The sequence below is a fragment of the Trematomus bernacchii genome, unplaced genomic scaffold, assembly GCF_902827165.1.
Source record: "Trematomus bernacchii unplaced genomic scaffold, fTreBer1.1, whole genome shotgun sequence".
NCBI lineage: Eukaryota > Metazoa > Chordata > Actinopteri > Perciformes > Nototheniidae > Trematomus > Trematomus bernacchii.
Genome location: NW_022987648.1, coordinates 11,747,671 through 11,771,331, shown reverse-complemented (window position 1 = coordinate 11,771,331; position 23,661 = coordinate 11,747,671). Strand labels below are relative to the sequence as shown.

Genomic DNA, 23,661 nt, shown 5'->3' with positions numbered 1-23,661 from the left:
AATTGTTGAGAAGGACTGAACAGTGTAGGAGGTGAGGGTGAAGAAGTCAGAAATGTCTTTTTGGAAGTCTTTACAATGTTGTCATGTGTCTTTAAATAAGACACATAAGATGAATCTGAATCCGTTTTTTGGTTTAATGCCTTTTTTGGTTAACATTGCAAATCAATCCGTTTTACCGCAGTGTTTGTATTTTCACACCTCAAAGTCGAGCATAAGCCTGGGGATATTATCACACCTTACCAACTGGCATGGCACTCAAGTTTCTGTTTCATATCAACATTCCTACAAACTTCCATACAACTGTGCCAACTCCGTTGTAAACATCTCACTGCTACAGAGCACGGCAATACGCAATACGATATGAAATAAAATAAAAATTCTGTGCTCACTCCAAGACAGAGTTTCATTTCTATCACTTCAAATCTCGAAGTCTTTTATGGTTGTTGAGAAAAAGTGACTAGAAAATGTTTTCATATTCTAACTTTGTGCAGCTTTTTTTATTCAATCTTTGCTAAAGACAACATTGCTCATACCAAAATGTGTTAACAAACCAAAGGCAGTTACAGGCTACACCACTCATCATTTCCTAAAGGTTATTTTTAATAGTTTAACATTGTTCTTTTGTATAAAACATAAACATTTCTAACATTAATACCTTGTTCCAGCAGCCTTTAAACAGTGATATCGCTACAGTTCCTTAGAGTTTTTTCTTAATGATTTGCTGTGAAGCTTTAAGCCAGCTTGTCGGGGTTAGCGGAGAGGAAACAGAAGAAGAATGATGATGAAATGATGGAAGGATCTTGTCTATCTTCTCCTCCCCCTCTTCCGTTGTCTCATTTTTAGCCCACCATCTGGTGTTGTCTGCTAATGTCTGTGCTCGCTGTAGAACAAAGACATTACACACACACACACACACACACACACACACACACACACACACACACACACACACACACACACACACACACACACACACACACTTCCTCAAAGTCACAAAGCCTCTCGGTGACTTACACTTATATTCATACAAATATCACAAGTCAAAAAGTCAAAGTCAGCTTTATTGTCAAGAATTCTACATGTTGTACATCCAGAAATCACGAAATATCGTTTCCCGCAGTCCTACAGTGTGACATATATACATCAAACAAAAAACAAAAAGGGCCTAGATAAACATGGTATACATTAAACAAAACAAAGGGCCTAGATAACCGGGGTATACAGTTTAAAATGTTAATAATATATTTAAGTGTTCAAAGTACAGTTTCAGTGCAGTAGCAGCGGAGATGGGCAGAAAAGTGACTGGTGCTGGATGAGGGAAGTTGGTTGTGTGTAGTGTACATCCACCTGATGTATATATATATAAGTTTTCCCTGCGGAACACAACGTCTCTGCTAACTTTAATGAAAGGTTCATTCGAGTGCTTTCACAGGAGGTTTGCAATTCACACATCAAACTTATTCGCATACTAGACCACAATTGGCTGATGCCAACAATCCAGCTTTTACTTACACTTTTAACTGAGATTTAAGATGAGCAGATAAACTTAATTCTAATAACATTATTTATACTAACTTATAACATAAGAACTTATTTAAAAATCTTCATATTGTACTACAATATACAACAATAATACATATATAAGTATTAATAACTATTTACATTTTGAAAGCAATATTTGAACACAGTAATAATCCTACATTTTAATATTAACAATTAGGTGGTGTGAGGATCTAAATTAGGATTGATTTATAGATGCAAAACACAGAAGCAAAACTAATATAGTGGGATTTCTGTCATTACATTCATCATCATCTACCTCCTCTCCTTAATCACAAAAGCATAACAAATAGATGGATGGAATAGAAAATAATTGATGAGGATATGAAAACAAGCCATTCACAAACACACTTGGACTACTAAAACCGAGGATTGAATAAAAGGTTTAAGTGTGATATCATCAAGCTTTGGAGCAGAGGCTGCTTTTGGCATCCAGTATGTGATGAGCTGTAAGACCGTCTTATGTCTGTCCCTTTCCTCTTTTTTATTTCTTTTTTTTCCACAACAGGAAACATTCTCCTTAGTGCCAGATGCTCCTCACACACACCCTGTCATATTAAATCAGTAAACAGTTGGCAGCTGGTGACAGAGCACATATAAAACAAACAACTTTATTGAACAGTTTCTTCATTCTGATTATCCCTCATCCATCACCGCTGCAGCCCCTGTAGCCACTTTCACACCAAGTACTTTGCCGTACTTAGTTCCCAGCACTTGTTCCCAGCACTTAGTACCCCATGGAACTAAGAGCCGATCACACCGGAATAAGTTCCCTGAGGGAAGATTACGCAAATGAAGCCGCTGACGTTACTTCTTCTTCTTCTGCTTTGGGTTTCCTGGCAGGCCGCAAACAACTTCACGGCGTATACTGCCACCCGAAGTCCCCGGCCGGAAGTCCCCGGAGTTGGGGACTGGCTTCAGTAGAAGCTGCTGCGCGGGGCTAATGCTAATAATGCTAATGCCAGCAAATACAATGGCGGCTTCAAAAAACGTTTCTGAGTTTTACGGGGCGTGGTTTCCAATTCGCCCAGCCAATCAGAAATTGGAACTTTTCTCCCCAGGAAAGTACCACCTCTCTAGCAGGCACTCAAAAGTGGGTAAAAGTTCTCATGAACTAAGTTCTCTTTTTGGTGTGAACGCAAAATCCCAGGAACTATCGGAACTAAACGGGAATAGTACGGGGAAAAGTGTGAAAGCGCCTGTGTGTGTGTGTGTATGTCTGTGTGTTAGAAAGTGTGTGTGTCGGTGCACTTCTCTGCAGTCTGTTGTCTATATCTGTGTGTATGTGTGTTACACACTCACTGATATCGTCACCAATGTGACCTCACAGAATCACCACAGTAGATCCCCCATCTGTTACACCCTCAGAGACCTGTACACACGCACACACACACACACACACACACACACACACACACACACACACACACACACACACACACACACACACACACACACACACACACACACACACACACACACACACACACACTCGTTGGCAGCTTGGTGTCTCTGCAGGAGCTGCCATCATCCCAGTGGAAAGCAGCCGAGAAGGGTATCATGTCTCTTTTCTCTCTCCCTCTCCCCGCGTTATCTCCCATCTCTGTGCTGTTTATTGAAGGTTTATCAGCTCCTTCGTCAGGCTACTATCTAAAGTCGCTGCTGTGTGTTAAACCTCTCTGCACATGAGTGGCACACACACTCAAAGTTGTGTCACACATGTCAGTTGTGGGTTCAGGCCACTGGGGATCAGCAACGTTATTGTCCTAGCAAGACTTTGCTCTTACCCTTATTGTTTTGTTGATAAGAGTAAGCTATGAAGCTACCACCGTTAGCTGGCAAATGTAGCTTAGCAAATAATGGAAACTGGGAAACCAGCTAGCCTAACTCTGACCAATTGTATGAAAGTATTTCACAGAGGACAGATATGAAAGCCATGATTTTGTAAATATAAATGAAATATGTATGTTGGCACTAGACCCACAATAGTTGAAATGCTAATGGTGTAGTCAGGAATTCAGGGTGCATGCACCACACTTCTTTCACACTTATTCTCATCAGAATGCCAATAAGAGCTTTGCAAAATCCTCATTTTTTAGACTAGGCCAATTAGCTTCTTCTACTTCTTCACAACCAAATGTCCTTTCAAATCCAAAGCAAATTCCAATTTCATTAAAACATTTCTGAGTCCAGACTGACATTCTCTGTAAATAATTCCCTTAAATGTTTCAACAAGTAAAAAAGCTAAGATTCACAAACTGTTGCCAAGACACAACTCGGTGTTCATGTGGGGATCTTTGGCCCAAGAACAGAAGGCTGCTCTGCACGCGCCATGACCCCTTATTACAACGTGACCGCCCATGACCACTTGTAGCCTTGGCAAACGAACCCTGCGCCGCCAACATCTGCTGTGGGTTTCACTGGACTGCCCCGCATGCTAAGACCTCTTATATGCAGCTTAAGGGTGGATTGTACGCTAATGGTCCAGTCCTGTAATTGTTACATTACAGTTCATTTAGCTGACAATTTTATCCAAAGCTACTTGGAAAGACTTCTACAGAGTTCACATACTGTTGGCCATGCCTACGAGAGCAATTTGGGGTTCAGTCTCTTGCTTAAGCCCGCGTCACACTGTCCCGAAATTGACACCAGATGGACATACAATAAAGGAAATGTTCAAATTCGGCTCTGATCGTAACAACATCGGGCCATTTGTGAGGGCATCTTAAGCCATCGTATGACCGCCGGTGGAGTTTCTCAGGCTCCGGCAGCAACTTCGGGAGCGGTGGCAAAATCTTTGGCATGCCAAAGAATTGCTGAAATACCTTGCGAAGGTTCATTTTCGTGTTGAATTTGTGTGTCCATTTTGCCCTTCGTAAGGCCATCGTGAGGGCATCTTGTCAAATCGTGTCTTCTTCGTCTTTACTTCGTGTGATCATCGGTGCCATCGGGCATTTTTCGCCTCACAAAGACAATACGAAGGAAACAAAAAGCTGCCCGATTGTCTTAGGAAGGCAACACGACTACGTGATGCCGTCGTGTAGCAATGGTATTATAGTACAATTTGTGTTCTGTGAAACTGAAAAGGATATTACATTGTTTTTGTTACTTTCGTTGCAGTTGTATGTCTTAAATATAATTTAGGTTAACTTCCTGTTTTATTTAGATGCTTTTATTTTGAAGGCGAGTTTACGCTGTTTACAGGAAGTTGTTGTTGCTATGGAAACAACATGACGGAGTGTGTGGTTCGGGTGCCATTGTGTGGCCTTCTGTAGGCATCGTACTTGCTTCAGCTGTTGCTTGGCTGTTGACCAAGTTCGGGGCCATCTTCGTGCGAAATTCACAATTCCATATTCGTGTGTCCATCTGGTGTCAATTTCGGGACAGTGTGACGCCAGCCTTAAGGACCATCCAACAGTTTGCCTGGAGGGGCTTGGATCACACCACCCTCCGATTGGTTGAACTAAAAAGGTCTGTAGATCTCAACAAGTTCTATGATACTGTACGCTGTAACTACAATTCCCTTACATTCTTTTCTCATGGATAGGAAATACGCCAACCACTTCCTTGTCTTAACCTAGAAGGTTGGAATATGCAGACCTCTACCGACGCCATATGCCCAATATGACATTGTTAACCAAATTGATAAATCATTTATCTACCACAATTAAATTGGTTGTTCCTTGCCCCAAGGTACACCCTTCTATCAAGTTTCATGTTAATCGGACAAGTAGTTTTTCTGTAATCATGCTGAAAAATCTGACAAACAAATCAAAAATTGGCAATGTAGGCTGGATACCTAAACTGGTCACCCGTACTGTATTTCTTTCTGCATGTACATTTACATGAGCCCGATGAACCACTGCATTTGGCACCTCTATCTCTCTCTGTGTTTCTCCGGGTCTCTCACTTCAGCTTCCACACTGACCGTTAGGGAGAAGTGGGTGAGAAGAGGGAGGGGATTGGACAGCAGAGGCCAACGTGAGTGGGCAGTTATTTTTTTCTTAAGGAAAGCACGGTGCAAATAATGTCAGGTTTTGTCATTGGAAGTACTTACCTCAGCCGTGTGTGTGTGTGTGTGTGTGTGTGTGTGTGTGTGTGTGTGGCTGTGTGTGTGTGTGTGTGTGTGTGTGTGCGTTATCATTATCACACCTACTGCCACACTTAAGCACAGCAGCTACTATTGTTTGGCCTTGTAAAATGGATCCTTGGGCAGTCATTTGCCGGCATGGGGCTTTCCAAATCAACACAGACACACACACACACACACACACACACACACTCTGTTTCTCTGCATGGCCGGTTAGAATGACATCTGCGAGTGGCTCTCATTAAAAGACTGTTGCTGAAAGCAGGTGTCCTAACACACAAATAAATTAAGTTTATTGCACAGTAGTGTTAAAGAAATAATACGTAGAAAAAATTAGCATCATTCTTCTTATCTTCTTCCTCGTTTGATCTTTTTTTTTTATCTTCCTCCATTTCTCTGCTTTGCTGTTCATCTGTTTGGGTTTTCTGGGTGAGTTAGGGTCATTTGTTGTGTGTATGTGTGTTTGTGTGTGTTTTAGTTGACTGCTCTAACTCATTTCAACATAATGTGTCTTTCCATCTTTCTCCCACACACGTTTCTTTTTCCCTGGCTCAGTTTAATAAAACAACACGCATACTCATTCACACACGATTGCAGACACTGAGCTGTCTTTTTAATAGCGTGTCCTCCTGTTGATCCATCATCATGGCAACCCATTTAAATGTTAAACGACCAGCGAGAGGGGGTTCATCTATGCAAACTGCTTTTTTTTTCTATTACTGGATGGATTGGATGGATTTCACTGAGAAAATATACTAACAGAAAACACGCACATGAGCGCACACTCAATGTTTATTATTTTTGTATTACACACAAATGTGACCACCTATCATGGCAATGAGGCTGATATAATAGAAATGTTCCATGAAATTGTGGTGTGCACTTTCAATTTGTGTGTCCACTCCTATCATTGAGTGTGTTTTTCTGTTACTTTTTCCTAGTTCAGCCACTAGATACAACATTTTCTTTCATAAATCCACTGTAAAAACTCATAGAACACCCATTTTTGACACCTAATAATAATAAAAACAACTTTGTTTCAGAGGCTGCTTGTTTATCTTCTTAATTATTAGAGGAAACCGAGAGGCTTTTGCTTATTCATTGTTTTACAGTGAAATTGAATTCATCACCCAGATACAAATATTTACATACATTTACATATTTTCGTCAGATTCCATAAAACATCTCACGGCCCTGTGGGTGGTCCTGACCCCCAAAGCTGAGAACTGCTGCTTGCTTCAAACTGTTCTGCAGTGAAACAAAACCCGTCCTCCACTCCTAATCCATTCTGGCGTTGGAGTGCAAGACAAATAAATCATAAATTAACAAAGCAGGAAAGTTAAATCAGATAAATAACGAATGTAGCCGTGAATTAAGAATTGCTAGAAGTTGCTAAATCATGAACATTGCTTCGGACAGATTTTCAGACTAGCAAATTGTCTGCGTAATTAGGCACGGGAAGTATCTAACATTTCTCTTTTGGGTGTTTTAAAAAAGTTATTTCCAAGGTTGTGGAGCTTCCTATCAGGTCTGGACAGTCAGTCTGATAGGGCGGGGGGGTTTCCAGCAGGGGAAACAGTTTTCTGCAGAGTAGAGGACTTTGCGTCGGCTTAACGCTGTTAAACCTACAATCCCCACAGACAAACACTGTCTAAACCTGACACTGCTGACCCACGCAATTGCACACACACACACACACACACACACACACACACACACACACACACACACACACACACACACACACACACACACACACACACACACTCTCTCTCTCAAACAGAATTCATGCTCATACAGCTTAGCACATGCAGACAGACATAGACTTTCTACCATAAGTACATACAATTATTTTCTGGCATAAACCCAGTAATGTTCATGGACATACAGAAAGATTATGAATGCAGCGACAACACACAAAAGTGTAACCATGACTATTTTGATGTGAAAACTTCCACATAGCAAATATACAGACAGATTTTTCAAGCTACAAACTGCATGCTATTCTTTATCTTGTCACCAGTCAGTTTACATACTCGGTCTAAAAACACTTTTTAAAGGTAGGGTAGGTAAGAATGGAGAAACCAGCTCGAGTGCGCTAGAATTTGAAAGTACGCAGCCGAAAGAAATCTGCCCCTTCCTTCAGACTTCCTTACAGAGCCCCTCCTCTAACACACACGAATGCGCACATGACCAATGAGGGCACGAGATAAGTTTGTGCACAGATGGAAGGCTGACAGGCAGGCAGGCCATCCAGTTATTTTAGCCGGGCCGGCTCAGATGATTGGTCGTGCTTTTTACAGTATTACGGCTTCCACAGATGACATTTTTTAATGTATTTATTGTCAAAGCATTTAATGTATTCATTGCTATCGGGATGTTAAGAGCATTCCAGGGAATATAACAAAAAGTGTTTCTGAAGTGAATTACCTACCCTACCTTTAAGCTTTAAAGGTCACCTATCATGCTATTTTTAGGCAATAGCATAGGTCTCAGATATATAAAAATATATAAAATACATGTCTATGAAGTGTTTTGCTCAACACACCAAACAGATCATCCATTCTAGCCATGCCTCGTATCCTTCTATTTCACTTCCTTTTTCAAAAGTGCTGATTTTGGGTATAAAGCTTTAAAAAAAAAAGAAGAAAATTGAATTAAAAAAAAAAGAGGAGGGGGCTGAGCTCATGCGGGACCCGGCAGCTACTGTCTAAACCAGGGCTATTCAATTACAAATTCAGTTTGGCCAGATTTTATAACTACAAAATTCAGCTGGGCCAGACATTCAACACAACAAATTAGCCTTAATTTAACAGAGGCATCTCAAAGTGCATACAAAACAAAAAGTGCACAGCATTACATTTGTTTGCTTTAGAAGTAAAATATTCAGGTTATTTGTTGACGTCACTCCAAAACTTCGCTGGCCCGTTAGTGCGCTGCTCTTGTGCCATGGTTACGGATGACTGCATGTCAATAAGTTCCAGTGTAAATTTCCCCTCGTCGATGGAGGGGACCACCTCTTTTGCTTTGGTGGATACGTCCCCCTCTATTGCAACAGTGAAGGGGTCTCTGGCAAAGCCCATCACCCCTGTGGGCAGAGCAAGTCCAATTGACCGGCAAAGTTCTCTTTCAACCTCGCATTGAAGTCTTTCATCACATCCGTGATTTGTGCCAGGGATGTGATGTGTTTGTGGAGCGTCGGAAAATGCAGCATCCGACCCGTGCTCAAGTCGGTCGCGAAAAGGTCAAGCTTGGCTTGGAATGCGCGCATCTGCTCCACAAGATCAATGACCGTTTTGTCTCTGTTTACGCTTCAGAGTTGAGAAAGACATGTTTTAGAGTTGCTATCATAGGACCACCGTTACTAGCACCACTAGATGCACTTTCAAAAAACGTGCTGCGTTGTGGTTTGGTGGTTTCTAGGCAACGCAGAGTGTCGCGTTCATGGTCTGTACTCTGTACTAGTGTAGGAATTTGGCCGTGAGAGGCTGGGCCACTCGGGAGTTGGTTCTTGGCCGCATCTGGGCCGCGGGCCGCCATTTGAATAGGCCTGGTCTAAACTAAATACTGCCGTGATGAAACGACATATCATGGATTATCAAGGATTATTTCTGAAACAGTATGGAGCTCAAAGGCTTTCTCTCTTGCCGGTTATACCACAAGCTGAGTTCCTTTTTATATCCAGCTTCTTCACACACATGCTCTCCAGTACAGGTTAGCTCTGAGTGTTAGCGATGCTAATGTAAGCAAAGACCATATTACGTCTAAAACAGTCGGATATTGTTTCTGATAGCAACTTTCTGATAGTGCCGTGGGTCTGCATTTCCGATATTACGTCATATCGGCCGCAAATCTGGATCAGCTCCGTTGTACCCCCGTTTTTAGAGATGTAATGTAATACATCATCCAGTATTGGATATTCTTGATCATAGACAGGACACACTTTAGTCCATTACCTATGCATTGCCTTCTACACGGTCTCCAGTCAATTCGTTAGATTTCCATAAATCATTTGCTATTTAGCAAATATAATCAAATGCACGTTCTGTCTCTGTGGATGGTCAACATATGATAAATTCTTCCCCACCGAACTATTGTTTAACGGTTGAAATCCAAGGTTTTACAGAAAGGCATGCTTTTTGAGTGCTCAGTGTTTTCAATGAATACCTGTCATTACATTTAAAAAAGGTACAATCCATCTCGATCTTAGCAAACCGTCATGAGTGACAATCTGTCTCCAGGGATGGTCAAAATCTAAAACATTCTTGCAATTATTTTTAATAATAACAAGGTATATTTGTATCATGCAAAGCTTCTTTCATTGCTGTTTCTTTCTTTCTGGTGCACCATTTAGTTATTATTCTTTGTTTTAATGGTAAGACTAGCTTATATTTGAGAATGACGACTGAACTATTTTAATATTGTTGAAATCTAAGGCTTCACAAATAAGCATACATTTGTTGAGTTTTTCAAATAGTGTTTTGATAAATACTTGCAAACATCTTAAGAAAGTAAAATCCATGTGTAGTGCAACAGTACTATCCACTTAACCATTGAATGCTTCAAACACACACTTTCATCTGGCGGGATGCACTTGCGTTCTTTGTTTCTGACTTTCTTTCAGACGTAGTCATTACTGCCATACTTCCTTGTTGATGATATGGTGTTTTCCACCATCTATATGGGTTTATAAAATACATTTTTATCTACAAAGCCTGTCTTTTATTCTCTGTCTGTTGTCCAATCTCTCTTTATTCTCCATATTCCCTCTGCTCACAGTACTTTTGTGTCTCTCTGGCTCTCTGTGTTTGCCGTATTCTCCAATTACCTCTTGAAAATGCACAGGTCATCTTATTGATATTGCCGAGCTAAAAGAAGAAAACATGTGGAAATAAAAGCAGACAGTCCAAATGGCTTTTTTCTCTCTCCTTCGAAAATAGACTCTTGCTGCAATTTTTCACTCTGAATTTAGCTGAAAAGCTCCTTGTGATGGTTTCTCTCAAATGGAAAAGCTTTTAGTTTAGCTTTTGGAGACAATTCTCGCCCAATGAGCTGACCTCTGTCTCCTCACCCTGTTTCCACCGTTCCCTCTTCCTAATCGATGTCTCTCCCTTTCTACCTCCATTACTCTCCCCCTCGCTCCCAGAAGGACGAGTTGTCCCATGTGACTGGCTTTGTTCCGGAGAGCGGTAAGGAGCAGCTCATGTTTGAGGTGCCTCTTAATGACACCGGCTCGGCAGGCCTGGGCATCAGCCTCAAAGGAAACAAGTCCAGGGAGACCGGAGAGGACCTGGGAATATTCATCAAATCCATTATACATGGAGGGGCAGCATACAAGGTAAGCAACAAACAAAGACAACCTGTGTCCTGGAAAGTAATCATTGTTACATTTGGGAAACATGTAAGACTTACCTGAAGTTAGTGTTTTTGACTAGCGTATGGTAAAAAAGGCAACGTTTTTTCCAAAGGGACTCAAAGAGTGTCAGTAGAGAGTCCAAAGAGTGTGTTTCCGTGGCCGGTTCTGAGCCGAAACCAGATTTTAAAGCAGGTTTGCGTGTTTTTGATTGACACTTACCCAGGCCAGTACAAAGATTCAAGAACTGCATATGTTGGTGGCTTACGTAAGAAGATGTTGATACATTTAAGTGAGCAGCCACAGTTTGTGGCGAGTTCGACAAAGAGTAGAAAGTTGGTGGAGAAGTTGTGATTGTAATCTATTCTAACTTCGTAAGTATAGAGCAACTTTGCCTATCGTGTGGTGGATAAGCAAACCAGTTCATAGGAGGTTTCCAAGTCGAACCAACAAGGACCCAACAGTTGTTATAGCACGGTGCTCGAATGGAATGAATATCAATGGAAAAGGCGTATAAGAGAGTTCACCTCCTCAATCAACAAAAACTGTAACAGTATATAAACTGACAAGTAGCGTCAAGAGAACTTATTATTCATGAGACAGTCTTCTGGGGACTCCACAGCTGTCTCTGCGTCTCCTGCCATGTGCTCCTGTTCGGTTAACCTTTGACCTCTTACTCACCAGGACACACTTGACATGTCGTGGACAGCAGAGAGACAGACAGACAGACACATGCACTCACATACATTTTTGGGTTCACAGTGTTTAGTATGTGTGTGCCGACGGACAAGAATAGAAGGAAACAGGTTCTCTGTAGAGGCATAAATACTACACAAGGGAAGTCAGACAGACGGAGCTGATGCTAGTCTCTGTCTGTGTGTGTTTATGTGTGTTTGTGTGTCTGTTTGTGTTGTTGGTTGGTGCCGTTATTTATGTCATGTCATGTATGTTATGCTGGTATGGCCCCCTCCTAGGTTAGCTTTGTCAGCAGTGTTGCTAGCACTTTTATGTCAATCAGCCTTGTTAGCACCATTGCCGTTTTGGCTCAGCCACCTCCATGTTTGCTTGAGACATCAAGAGCCAATGCAGGCAACTCTGGCCCAGTCTCCAAATTTGGTACATATCACCAAAGTTAACAATCATTTATTTATCCACCCTTGATTGTGATCTGCTCCAAAAATCTAGTTTTTACTTTTTCGCCCTATGCTGTACCCTTCTCCTAAGTTTCATGAAAATAGGGTCTCTAGTTTTTCCATTATTTTGTCGACAGACAGACAAACTGAGCCTTGGCAAAGGACAAACATGTACATGGTTATTAACAATAGACAGATGCACAGACCTTCATAAAATGCATAGTTCTACATTCCAGTTCACTGAGAATGCAGACTTTGTTTAATCCGCCTGATGTGTGTGTTTTACAGGATGGTCGTCTGCACGTCAACGACCAGATGATGGCAGTAAACGGAGAGTCGTTGCTAGGGCGCTCCAATCACGTGGCCATGGAGACGCTCCGCCGCTCTATGTCACAGGAGGGAAACGTTAGAGGGATGATCCAACTGGTGGTGCTGAGGGCTCTGCAGGTACACACACAACCACACACACTAATGCCACTGTTACTTAACTAAGACGAAAACAAACATGCATGTCTCTTCTATCTTCCCTCTGGATCTCCTATCCCCTCTTCTGGCTCTGACTACTGAAAGCATCTTTCTTTCTTGCAGTCTACTGCCTCTGACTTTTTAGCCCTTCCATCCATTCTTCACATACTTGACACGAGTCACCCTGCTCTTACCAGCAGCAGCAGCAGCAGCAAAAGAGCATTTACACTCCAGCTATTCAGATTGTGTCTGTGTCTGTGTCTGTGTGCTTCTTTGTGTGTGACTGAGTGTTCTTCACTCCGCTGTATCTTTGTTCTAGTAGAGAAAAGGCGCTTTTCACCTTGGCTGCTTTTCAGCTGGTGCCTTTTACATGGCTCTGTAGAATATTTGTACAAACCTTTGCACACACAAAGCTGGGTTGTTGGTTCAAGTGTGAACGGCCCTCTGCATGGCCCGCTTGTAGTGGGGAAAAAAGATACGTACAGTGCCTGCTTAAAATATGTAAACATAAGCACAACAAACAGACATATAGGTACACACAAATAAAAACACACATTAAAAAAGTACCAGTATTTAGCTGATTGAAAAATCTGAATCTGAATGTTTTATCTCCCAGGAAATTGGGTTTCTTGACAGCTGATCCATTTAAGAATAAAACAAAAATAATAATAATATAAAACATCAATTACATATTTATGTAAACACAATAAATTGGTGTAAGAATACATTTTTGTCAAATGTATAATATCCATAATATATCATATTTAAGAAAACTAAAGTAAAATGTCCAATACAAATTACGAAAAAATTGAATAAAAAATGTATATAAACATGAAATGCTCATTTAGTAATCTCTTCTGATTGGAATTAATTTAACTACATTTGAACAATGTTTTGAACTAAATAGTTCAATAGCCTCACGATCTGCAGCTTCTTTCAAAATGATAAACTGTCATTAAGATTGATTGCAATGCATTTGTAATAAACAGCATTACTTTCAGATAATTGTGCCCATGTGCATCACTACATGTGAAGTGGTGTGCTTGCAGGGCATCCCCTGTCAATAGCTTGATGGTGAATGCTGCTAGCAACATCAAAGAGTAGCATCCATGTTAAGAGAGGAAAAGAAAGGATAAAAAGAGAGGAAGACAAAGGCAGATATAAGAGACGGTACCTTTTTAAAAGGCTTTTTTTGGCTTCAGTATTGATGCTTTTAACATTTCAGAAGTGGACCACTCTACTCTCCTTTTTTCTTCTCTATGTCCTTTGCCCTGTCTCTCACTCAGTTCTTCATACTGTATTCATCTCCAGCCATCTCTCTTTCTCTAATCTCTCACTTTATTATGCAGCTGCTCTCTTTATTCACTAACTGCCCAAATACCCTATATCTCCAAGCTAAATAAGCATGGCTCAGCAGAGGTTCCTGAACCTGAAGCTGCTCGCTGTGGTACTGTCACAATACCTACATTGCTTGATACACAATAATGGCTTGATAATGCACATTTGTAAATAGTTTCCCAGTGATCAATACATCACATCACATATTAAGCTATTTAGATTGAGTTGATCTCTCATTCGGAAAATATACTTTAACATCCTTGACATGAAAACATTTTTCTATACATTTAAGACTTTATACTTAACTTTTGACATGTAATTAAACTCCTTAACTCCTTCCTTACCTTCAAGCACTCTGAGACATTAGACTTTCTCCACCATAATAAACTGTCCAACACCAACAATACTTAGTCTGCATAACCTGCAATTATTCTACTGTGCAATACTAATAACGCTTAGGATTAATACTGTGTTCAAATGTACATTTCAAGCATTAATCTGATTTTCATCAATAATATATTTTTTATACCACTTTATATATTCAGGTTCAGGTTATTTATTTTCACACAAAGGTACATTTGGTTTGCAGATTAAAGACACAATCCAGCACAGACAACAATATATTATAAAATACACATATTAACATATTCTTACTTAACTAATACACCTATTTTTTGTGTTTGTTCATTCTCTAATTGCAATCTTTTATTTTGACTTATTGTGTTTCTTTTTACATATTTAATTTAATTTGTATTTTTATTTCATTCCAAAATGGAAAAACTGCCACAAAACAAATATAATAAACTATAAATAATATATTCTGATTCTTTATGGGAAAAGAGCACCCAAACATAAAACCTAGAATTGTTCCTAACATTTTACTGTAATTAGAAACTACGTTTTGCCTCAATAACATCTTCATTGAAAATAAACCTTATCTTTTTCAAGAGCAATCTGATTGCACTATGCCACCAGCTAATGGGATGTGTACTGGGAGACAGTGGGGGAGGGGAGGGGGTCCACAGGACCTCTGACACTCTGAAGAGTGATGAAGCCTGGGCTTGAAATTGGGGAGCAGGGGCTGGCGCTCGGTGGGGGGTCAAGAGGAAGATGACAGAAAGGATTTATTACGCACACACAGCGCTGTCATGTCTTCTCCTGTTTGAGTCTAAACAGAGAAACACAACCAGAGCGCCATACATATGCATTCATGTTAATGACTACGTACAGTTTCCACACAGGAGACAAAGACATGCAAATTCAATTCCTAAAGAAATAATAAACGCACAAAGGGACACATTATTACAGGGGACTAAGAGGGCCATCCCTCGGGGGGGGGGGGTGTCAGTGTGACTGTCACTGCCACACACACAGGAAGCCCTGGTAAAGACAGTTACAAGCCTGAAGGCCATGGGAAATAAGCTCCCCTCTCTCACCTTGATCCTCCGCCGTCTCTAAGTGTCTCCCTCTTCTTCTCTTTCTTTCTACATGCTCAACAACTGATTGAGTTTCAATGGACTGCTACAGAGCACTCAGCTACTTTTCTGGCCATTTGAATGCAAATTACATCAACAGGGATGCAAACTTGTCACCTTTCGGCGAAATTCGCCGTTTTGAATCCAAAATAGGTTGTTTGTGTGATTCATGTAGATCTGCAATAAAAATATTTTTGGGGTATGGGGGGGGTCTGGGACCCGGAGTAATCTGCGGCCGTGAGCTGTTATGTGCCATGATGACACGCATGGTGTTCTTTTTGTATATATTATAATGCAGCACGAGCTGTGTGCTCGTGTCTTCCTGCCTGTCGGCTCTGCTCATGGATGTATAATAAGGCTCTGCTGCTCCGCGATGATGGTCTAGCTTCAGCAGCTACATTACCTACGGTGCGTTCGTTAATATTAACTGTGTGGTCCGGAGTCACTGTGGCACAGACTGGACCGCTGGTGAGCAGCTGTTACTTAGAACGGGCCGTTCAGGTGTTCAGAGCAGAGCTCCCTGTCGGAGCGGCAGAGCGTGATGTGCACTGAAAAGTGTTCCTGTCGCAATATTATCGTTGAGCTAGCTAACTAGCATACATTGTCACTATCTGCTAACGTTAGCTTTAGCCTTCGTTTTCAAATAGTTTTTTTCATAGGCTATAAACGGAGGTGGTATAAGTATAGATCTTGTACTTGAGTAAAAGTAGAAGCACTCAGATCTTGTACTAGAGTAAAAGTAGAAGTACTCAGATCTTGTACTAGAGTAAAAGTAGAAGTACTCAGATCTTATACGAGAGTAAAAGTAGAAGTACTCAGGTCTTGTTCGTAAAAGTAGAAGTACTCAGATCTTGTACTTGAGTAAAAGTAGAAGTACTCAGGTCTTGTACTTGAGTAAAAGTAGAAGTACTCAGGTCTTGTACTTGAGAAAAGTAGAAGTACTCAGGTCTTGTACTTGAGTAAAAGTAGAAGTAGAAGTCCTGCATTCAAAATGTTCCTCAAGTAAAAGTAGAAAATTATTCTCATCAAAATATAGTTAAAGTACCGACAGTAAAAGTAGTCATTGTGCAGATTGATCCATTTCAGAATAATATATATGATATGTTTTATAATGATTGATCATGAAAGTGTTCTCAAAGCTGGTAAAGGTGCAGCTAGTTTGAATGACTTTGTATACTGCAGGGTAGCTTGTGAATTTACTCCAGGTGGAACTAAAGTCTGATTTAACACTTGATTATATTTCACATCATTCATCCACATCTGTAAAGTACCTAAAGGTATTAAATACATGTAGTGGAGTAAAAGTACACCATTTACCTCTGAACTGTAGAGGAGAAGAAGAACAAAGTAGCAAAACATTGAAATACTTAAATAAAGTACAAGTATCTCAAAATTGTACCCAAGTATAGTACTTGTTGAGTTTATGAACTTAGTTACTTTACACCACTGGCTATACAGATAGAAAGACTAAGCCTTGCACAGAGGCATGCAAATACATTTTCAAAATGCTCAACAGTGCTGCCAAAATTATAAACTGACTGCTACACAATTCAAATAAATGCTTTTATACATTTCTATTAGATGTGACTCTTTGGCGTTTCTGTTATTATTAACTGCTTTAGTTGTTCTGACTGCTAAAATCCTCTGTTATTCCTCATTTTAAAGCCGATATTCCGTGGGGTCGGGGGGCTCGGATCCTTGTCACCTTTTTCATACCTGATGAGTTTGCATCCCTGATCAAACATTAATAAAGATTCATATAAAAAAAAAAACCTTGTGAAAACTCTTCTGTAATGGCTTCTGTTGCTATGGAAGTGATGATGTCATCAAGTTAATATAGGCTTGAACTTGTGTTTTTATGTTTTAACGTATGACAAATTATAAAACGGACAAGTCAAATCAAGCAATCTGATTGGTTCTTAGCCGTGATATACTGAGCGTATACCACGGGTAGAATTGTAGTTACTTTTCACAACAAGTCAGTATCCCTCCGCGTCTGAGAAAAACTGTATACAGTTGGGCTGAAAAGCAAACTGCCTGCTTCGCGTCGGGCCGAACCACGCCCCTTAGCTGTGATATACTGAGCATATACCACGGCCTGTCGTGAGCTGTTGCTTAATTAACGGATGATATACAGAAGCGATTAGATATTTACAAGGCAGATGTTTTTTATTTGCGTAAAATCTTTGTAATTTGAGTCAAAATAAATACATTAAAAATGGTTTTGGTGTTGAAGGAAGTGCAATGTCTTTAGAGCCTTCGTGGGGTTAAACAGAAATGTATTTTTCCTAAACTATTAAACAGTTTATCAACACATTTTTACGTGGCTGCATTTGCTTACTTTAAAACAATGTTGTGTCCATTATCTGTCTTTCTGTATAATGTTTTTTCGTTATTTGTTTCCTCCCTGTTTTAGGATCAACTTGGGGTGTCACCCAATCGCTCATTCGACAGCTCCTCTGGTCTGATGGGTTCAGTGAACGGTCACTCCATGGTGAACAACTCTCTCTATGCATCTCATGGTGAGTGGACTTTGATCATCTTCATTGTTGGACAGCAGGCTAATACACATGACATCTATGAATCAAGTGTATTTTTTTATTTATGAATTCCTTGAATAATCATAATCTAGCACTATTATCTCTGTTTGTATCCTGTCTCAGGTCTCTTTATATGAGGTCAACTCAAAGTATAAAACGTAGCAGTGAACAGCTACTTGATAAGAAAATAAACCGGAACATCCCTGAAAAATAGCTGGAAATCTAGAAACATTTGAGTCATTATTTTACATAATAAATACATATTACGAATATTTAATCTTAGGAATTTCCTTTGGGCATCTACATTTTTATTTTATTCTGTTAATTTATTATGTATTGTTTTGGGGCAATGTTCACCTCTATTAGATGATGGGAGAGAGATTGTTGTGACATGGAACAAATGTACAAATGTCCCAAGACTGATTCAGGTCATCCAAAAATCCGTCCCAACTTTTATGGCTTGGTGGAATTTTTGTCAAATATGGCCCAAATGTCCCCCTTAAACTGAATAATTGATACCCTAACTAAGCCAGTCACACCATTGTCTAACAGGATAAAACAATACATTGCTGCCATTGTGGACTGACATGGATAACATCGCAACCCCACTGATTGGTGGAGGATACAACCCAGGGTGTTAATTCTACTTCTTTGTTTATTAAGAGTTATTACTGTAACTGTGTTAGTCCACACTCAGCGTTATTCTCTTGAAAATGGTCCGTTTTCAAGTATTGATTTGAGCTTCAGGGACCGACTTTTGGAGAAATGCTTCCACATACACAACCCTTATTTAGATGGTTTGCACTTAACAACGATTACCTCTACTTGTAAGGCTGTTTCCATTTGGTAGAGATGGCCAACATTCACTGGGAACATCACTCACTACTAATTGTTTATTTCTGATTTATTTTCTTTCTCACACCCTCAACAGACGAGCACTTGACATTGTAGAATAGCTTTACAGACACACTTTACCCCTACAATTTAAAACCGAATCTCAGGAGCTTTTATTCTGACCCTGTTCCTTCCCTGATTTAATCTTCCCCTGTTATTGCGTTTTTCTCTTTTATCGTTTGCCATTGAAGCAGGATCAAAGTTGGGCATATCATTTGCAATATGTTCATAAAGTGCTGAATAAGTTTGATGAAAAGTAAAGATAAAACAAACAAAACAAAACAGATACTGCCTTCTACACTGCAGCCTTAATTAGAGATATGCTAGCCCCTATTCTCCCGTTCATTTCTCTCATCATTTTCTCAAGGTTGTTCTGTTTGTTAGTTATTGCTTGCTCCGGCGCATTAGAAAGAGTCATTTTTGTTCTTGCTTCATATCGCTTCATTTCTCTCTAACTCAATCCCACTCCTATAGTGTGTGTGTGTGTGTGTGTGTGTGTGTGTGTGTGTGTGTGTGTGTGTGTGTGTGTGTGTGTGTGTGTGTGTGTGTGTGTGTGTGTGTGTGTGTGTGTGTGTGTGTGTGTGTGTGTGTGTGTGTGTGTGTGTGTGTGTGTGTGTGTGTGTGTGTGTGTGTGTGTGTGTTGTGTGTGTGTGTGTGTGTGTGTGTGTGTGTGTGTGTGTGGTGTGTGTGTGGTGTGTGTGTGTGTGTGTGTGTGTGTGTGTGTGTGTGTGTGTGTGTGTGTGTGTGTGTGTGTGTGTGTGTGTGTGTGTGTGTGTTGCTGCCCTGATTCAAACAGTGTTGTGTTTGTGTGTTTACTGGTAAACAGCTGTGACCTTGAATACACTCTCTTGTTCAAATTCACCTCCGTTTTGGTGATATACAGTACTCACATTTATCAGGCTCCAAACTGTAGGTTGTAACATGGGCTGATATTAGATAGTTATCAGTCTTTGTAAATACGTATGCATTTGTCAGTATGTTAGACTCTGGGACCCGGAGTAATCTGCGGCCGCGAGCTGTTATGTGCCATCATGACGCGCATGGTGTTATTTTTTCTATATATATATAACAGCTGTTGGAACAGTTCAGGTATTCAGAGCAGAGCTCCCTGTCGGAGCGGCAGAGCGTGATGTGCACTGAAATGGTCGCAATATTATTTAAGGAATCGTTGAGCTAGCTAACTAGCATACATTGTCACTATCTGCTAACGTTAGCTTTCGCCCTCGTTTTCTAATAGGTTTTTCATAGGCTATAAAATGAGGTAGTATAAGTATAGATCTTGTACTAGATTAAAAGTCGAAGCACTCAGATCTTGTACGAGAGAAAAAGTAGAAGTACTCAGATCTGGTACTTTAGTAAAAGTAGAAGTACTCAGATCTTGTACTTGAGTAACAGTCGAAGTACTCATATCTTGAGTAAAAGTAGAAGTACTCAGATCTTGTACTTGAGTAACAGTCGAAGTACTCATATCTTGAGTAAAAGTAGAAGTACTCAGGTCTTGTACTTGAGTAAAAGTAAAAGTACCAGAGTGTAGGAATACTCTGTTACAGTAAAAGCCCTGCATTCAAAATGTTCCTCAAGTAAAAGTAGAAAAGTATTCTCATCAAAATATAGTAAAAGTAGTCATTTTGCAGATTGATCCATTTCAGAATAATATATATGATATGTTTTATAATGATTGATCATGAAAGTGTTCTCAAAGCTGGTAAAGGTGCAGCTAGTTGTAATGACTTTGTATACTGCAGGGTAGCTTGTGAATTTACTCAGGTGTCACTAAAGTCTGATTCAAGACTATATTATATCCTTGTCACCTTTTTCATACCTGATGAGTTTGCATCCTGTTGACACCTTTATTTCCCCCAAGGTGGAAAAGGAAAAGTAAGAAGAAGATGGGGAATAAGAGAGACGATTAGAGAAGCGCATTGTAGACAGATACAGACGGAAGGAAGGAAGAAAAAGTTGCGTGCAGAAGAAGATTCATATTCCTGCCAATGGAGCAAACCGCTATTGATCTATTACCCACACAGCAAACGCCTCCTTCACTTCAAAGAGCGGGACTCAGTGTGTGTTTGTGAGCGAGGTGAAAGAAGAATGTGTTTATGACAGTTTGGCTGATTAAGGTGCCGGCAGTAAGGAGGAAGTTTAGAAAGAAAGAGTGGGAGATAAAATGATTTATGGCAGATCTGAACGGAGAGATAAATGACAGGAGGAATATCAGATTGCAAAAAAACAGAAGAACAATAAAGCAGGTGATTAGTGTTGAGAGTGTGGGGTGGGGGGGTGGAGATGAGAGGATGTGATATCTTGAGACGCTGCTGTTTCCCTCTCACATAGAGGACACACAGTGACGATTGTGCACCGCTCCCAGCGTGTGCTGTGTGGCAGAAGTGATGACTGTATGTAAATGGTGCTCTGGTGGAGTTGTGTGTCTGCGAGTTGTCGTGAAGTCGTTGATCACGCAGACGCAGCCGTATCGCTGCTCTACATCTGCAGCTGCATATTCCGTTTCATCCGCTTTCTGCTCCCGTTATATTTCTCCTCATCTTCCGCTCCGTCTTATCGTTATCTTGTCTTTCACACACTTTTTTATCCTCCAGACTTTCTGCCAGTGAAATCCTCCAATGAGTTTCAGTTTAACCCACTTTTTGAACATATTTGGAGTAGGTCTATAAAGACAATTCAGCACAGTAGTCTGCGTTTGGTTAAAGCGTACTTGTTTGAGTATCAAATGATCAACATCCTGCAGGCTTCAAAGAGGGATTGACACACCATGGCAGCTGTGGTCACTTTTATTTATGGTGTTTCCATTGGACACTAACAGAGACCATTTTTCACCTGTTGGGGGGGGAGAAAAGTGTCATGATATCCCCTGAAAGATATCGTCCATCTGCTCAGTTTGTTTGACTCAGATATCAGAGCAGATGCTTCTGTTGTTTGGTGTGTAAACCTGAAGCACATTTTAGTCATGTTAGCACTGAATGAATCTGGTTTATTACACCCAGTATAAAAGGATTTAGCTGTGATTTAATTGCAGTTATCTGATCAGAGAATCATCAGAATAGCTCATAACCATTCGGCTTTTGAAAAGTCTGAATTCATGCTTTGTCAGGACTCTACGCAGGACAATAATCACACTACTTAAACATTTTTTGCTGAATTAAGTTTGGCAGTGATGTTACAGTTTATACACAGACTCTAGACTGTATCGATCAACTGTCTAACTTAAACCTATATACCCTCCATGGCAGCGTATAAATGAACAGTAAAGATATGTGTTGCTGTCTGGGAAGTATTGCTATTTTTTTTTAACTAATGAAGCAAATGGCAGCATTTTGCTCCAGAAAAGCCAGCCGTAGTTTGTGTGAAATCTTCGATCTGCTGCATTGTATCAACACTTCTCACATCCTCAATGCAATCATTTGTTATTTTTGCTTTTCAGCGACCAATGGGAGTTATTCTTACATGGACGATGACGAGGATGCGGAGCTGTACGGTCATGAAACAGAGTTCAGCAGCTCCACCCAACACTCCTATCTGCACGAGAGGTGTGTGGTTGTCAATGACTTTTCTTATAAAGTAGCTATACAGAGTGTTTTACATATGAATGACATGATTGACTAGAACAACATTTGTCATCTAAAGTCTTCCCCTTTGGTCTTAGCCGTTATATTATTATGTATTGACTCTTTTCATCAACACTATCTTCTATACTGACTACTCAAAATGAGTCTAGTTTTGTAATTACTATGACAAGGTGTGTTTATTTTTGCACTAAATGTGATTGTTAAAACACTTGTGTTAAATATAAATGTCAAACATTTGTTATTTGTGGTTTTAAATGTTACATTATAGCTGGGATTTTAACATAAGCGAGAACCCATCAACCACTGATGCTGGATTAGCATTCTGTTTTGCATTTCTTCTGCCTGAGGGTCACACAACATGAATTCATTTCGAAGATAAAATCAACTAAATTCTAAATTAAAAAGATAGTCACCAGTAACACGCCTTAAGGGTGGAGAAAACAAGTCTGTAAATAATGTAATTTCCACAATAAACAACCATCTACCTACAGCTTTTTCTGTAGTGACTGTCTAATTATTTGTTTCCAGGGAAAACTCTCACAGCTCCAGCCAGGCTCAGCCCCAGTCTCCCGCCCAGAACCAGAACCAGATCCTGCAGCAGTACCAGCACGTGAAAGCCTCCAAGAGCATGGACCTGGGTACGACTCAGAACCAGCAGCACTCTGGTGGGGTGATTTATCTCAGTTTATCTGCCCTGCATGGTGGCTGCATGCATCCCAGCCTCACAGAAAGTCCTGCTGATGCATGGCTGCTGCACGGACGGCATGCTCCTCCAAGCCACATGCAGACTGTAGACACTCACTGACAGCTACACATGCGGGGGGGAACACTTTACGCATGTTGCATGGAGAGACACAGTGATGCTCTGTGACTCCCTGAGCTCCAGTGGCTGGAGAACATGGGGTCAGAGAAGTCTCAATATAAACAAATGCACATAAAATGATTATTTATTTTTGGGTTTGCACGTTCAACGTTTTGTACAAAAGTATAATGGCATCCGAATATATGTTTTTATCAAATAAGTTACATATATATATATATATATATATATATATATATATATATATATAAATACATATATTTGTGCATATGTTTTACACACCATACAGTATGAATCTTTTTTTAGATTCATACTGTATGGAACACAAAATATTAGTTTGTACATTAATGCATATTTTTGTTGATAGGGACATTTATATTTAAATCCCAAATATATATTTTTTATATTA

General features: G+C 40.2%; 1 protein-coding gene across 4 annotated transcripts in view; it reads left to right on the top strand.

The window, feature by feature from the left end:
• Positions 1 to 23,661, top strand: part of pard3bb (par-3 family cell polarity regulator beta b) — a 236,063-nt gene that overhangs the window by 93,601 nt on the left and 118,801 nt on the right. For 2 of the 4 annotated variants that reach the window (XM_034134297.1, XM_034134300.1), the window contains exons 12-16: positions 10,797 to 10,988; positions 12,425 to 12,583; positions 17,831 to 17,936; positions 22,288 to 22,393; positions 22,961 to 23,097. In XM_034134297.1, the coding sequence (XP_033990188.1) occupies positions 10,797 to 10,988; positions 12,425 to 12,583; positions 17,831 to 17,936; positions 22,288 to 22,393; positions 22,961 to 23,097 (700 nt within the window). The remainder of the gene's footprint in view (positions 1 to 10,796; positions 10,989 to 12,424; positions 12,584 to 17,830; positions 17,937 to 22,287; positions 22,394 to 22,960; positions 23,098 to 23,661) is intronic. The other 2 variants (XM_034134298.1, XM_034134299.1) reach the window with 2 other exon arrangements.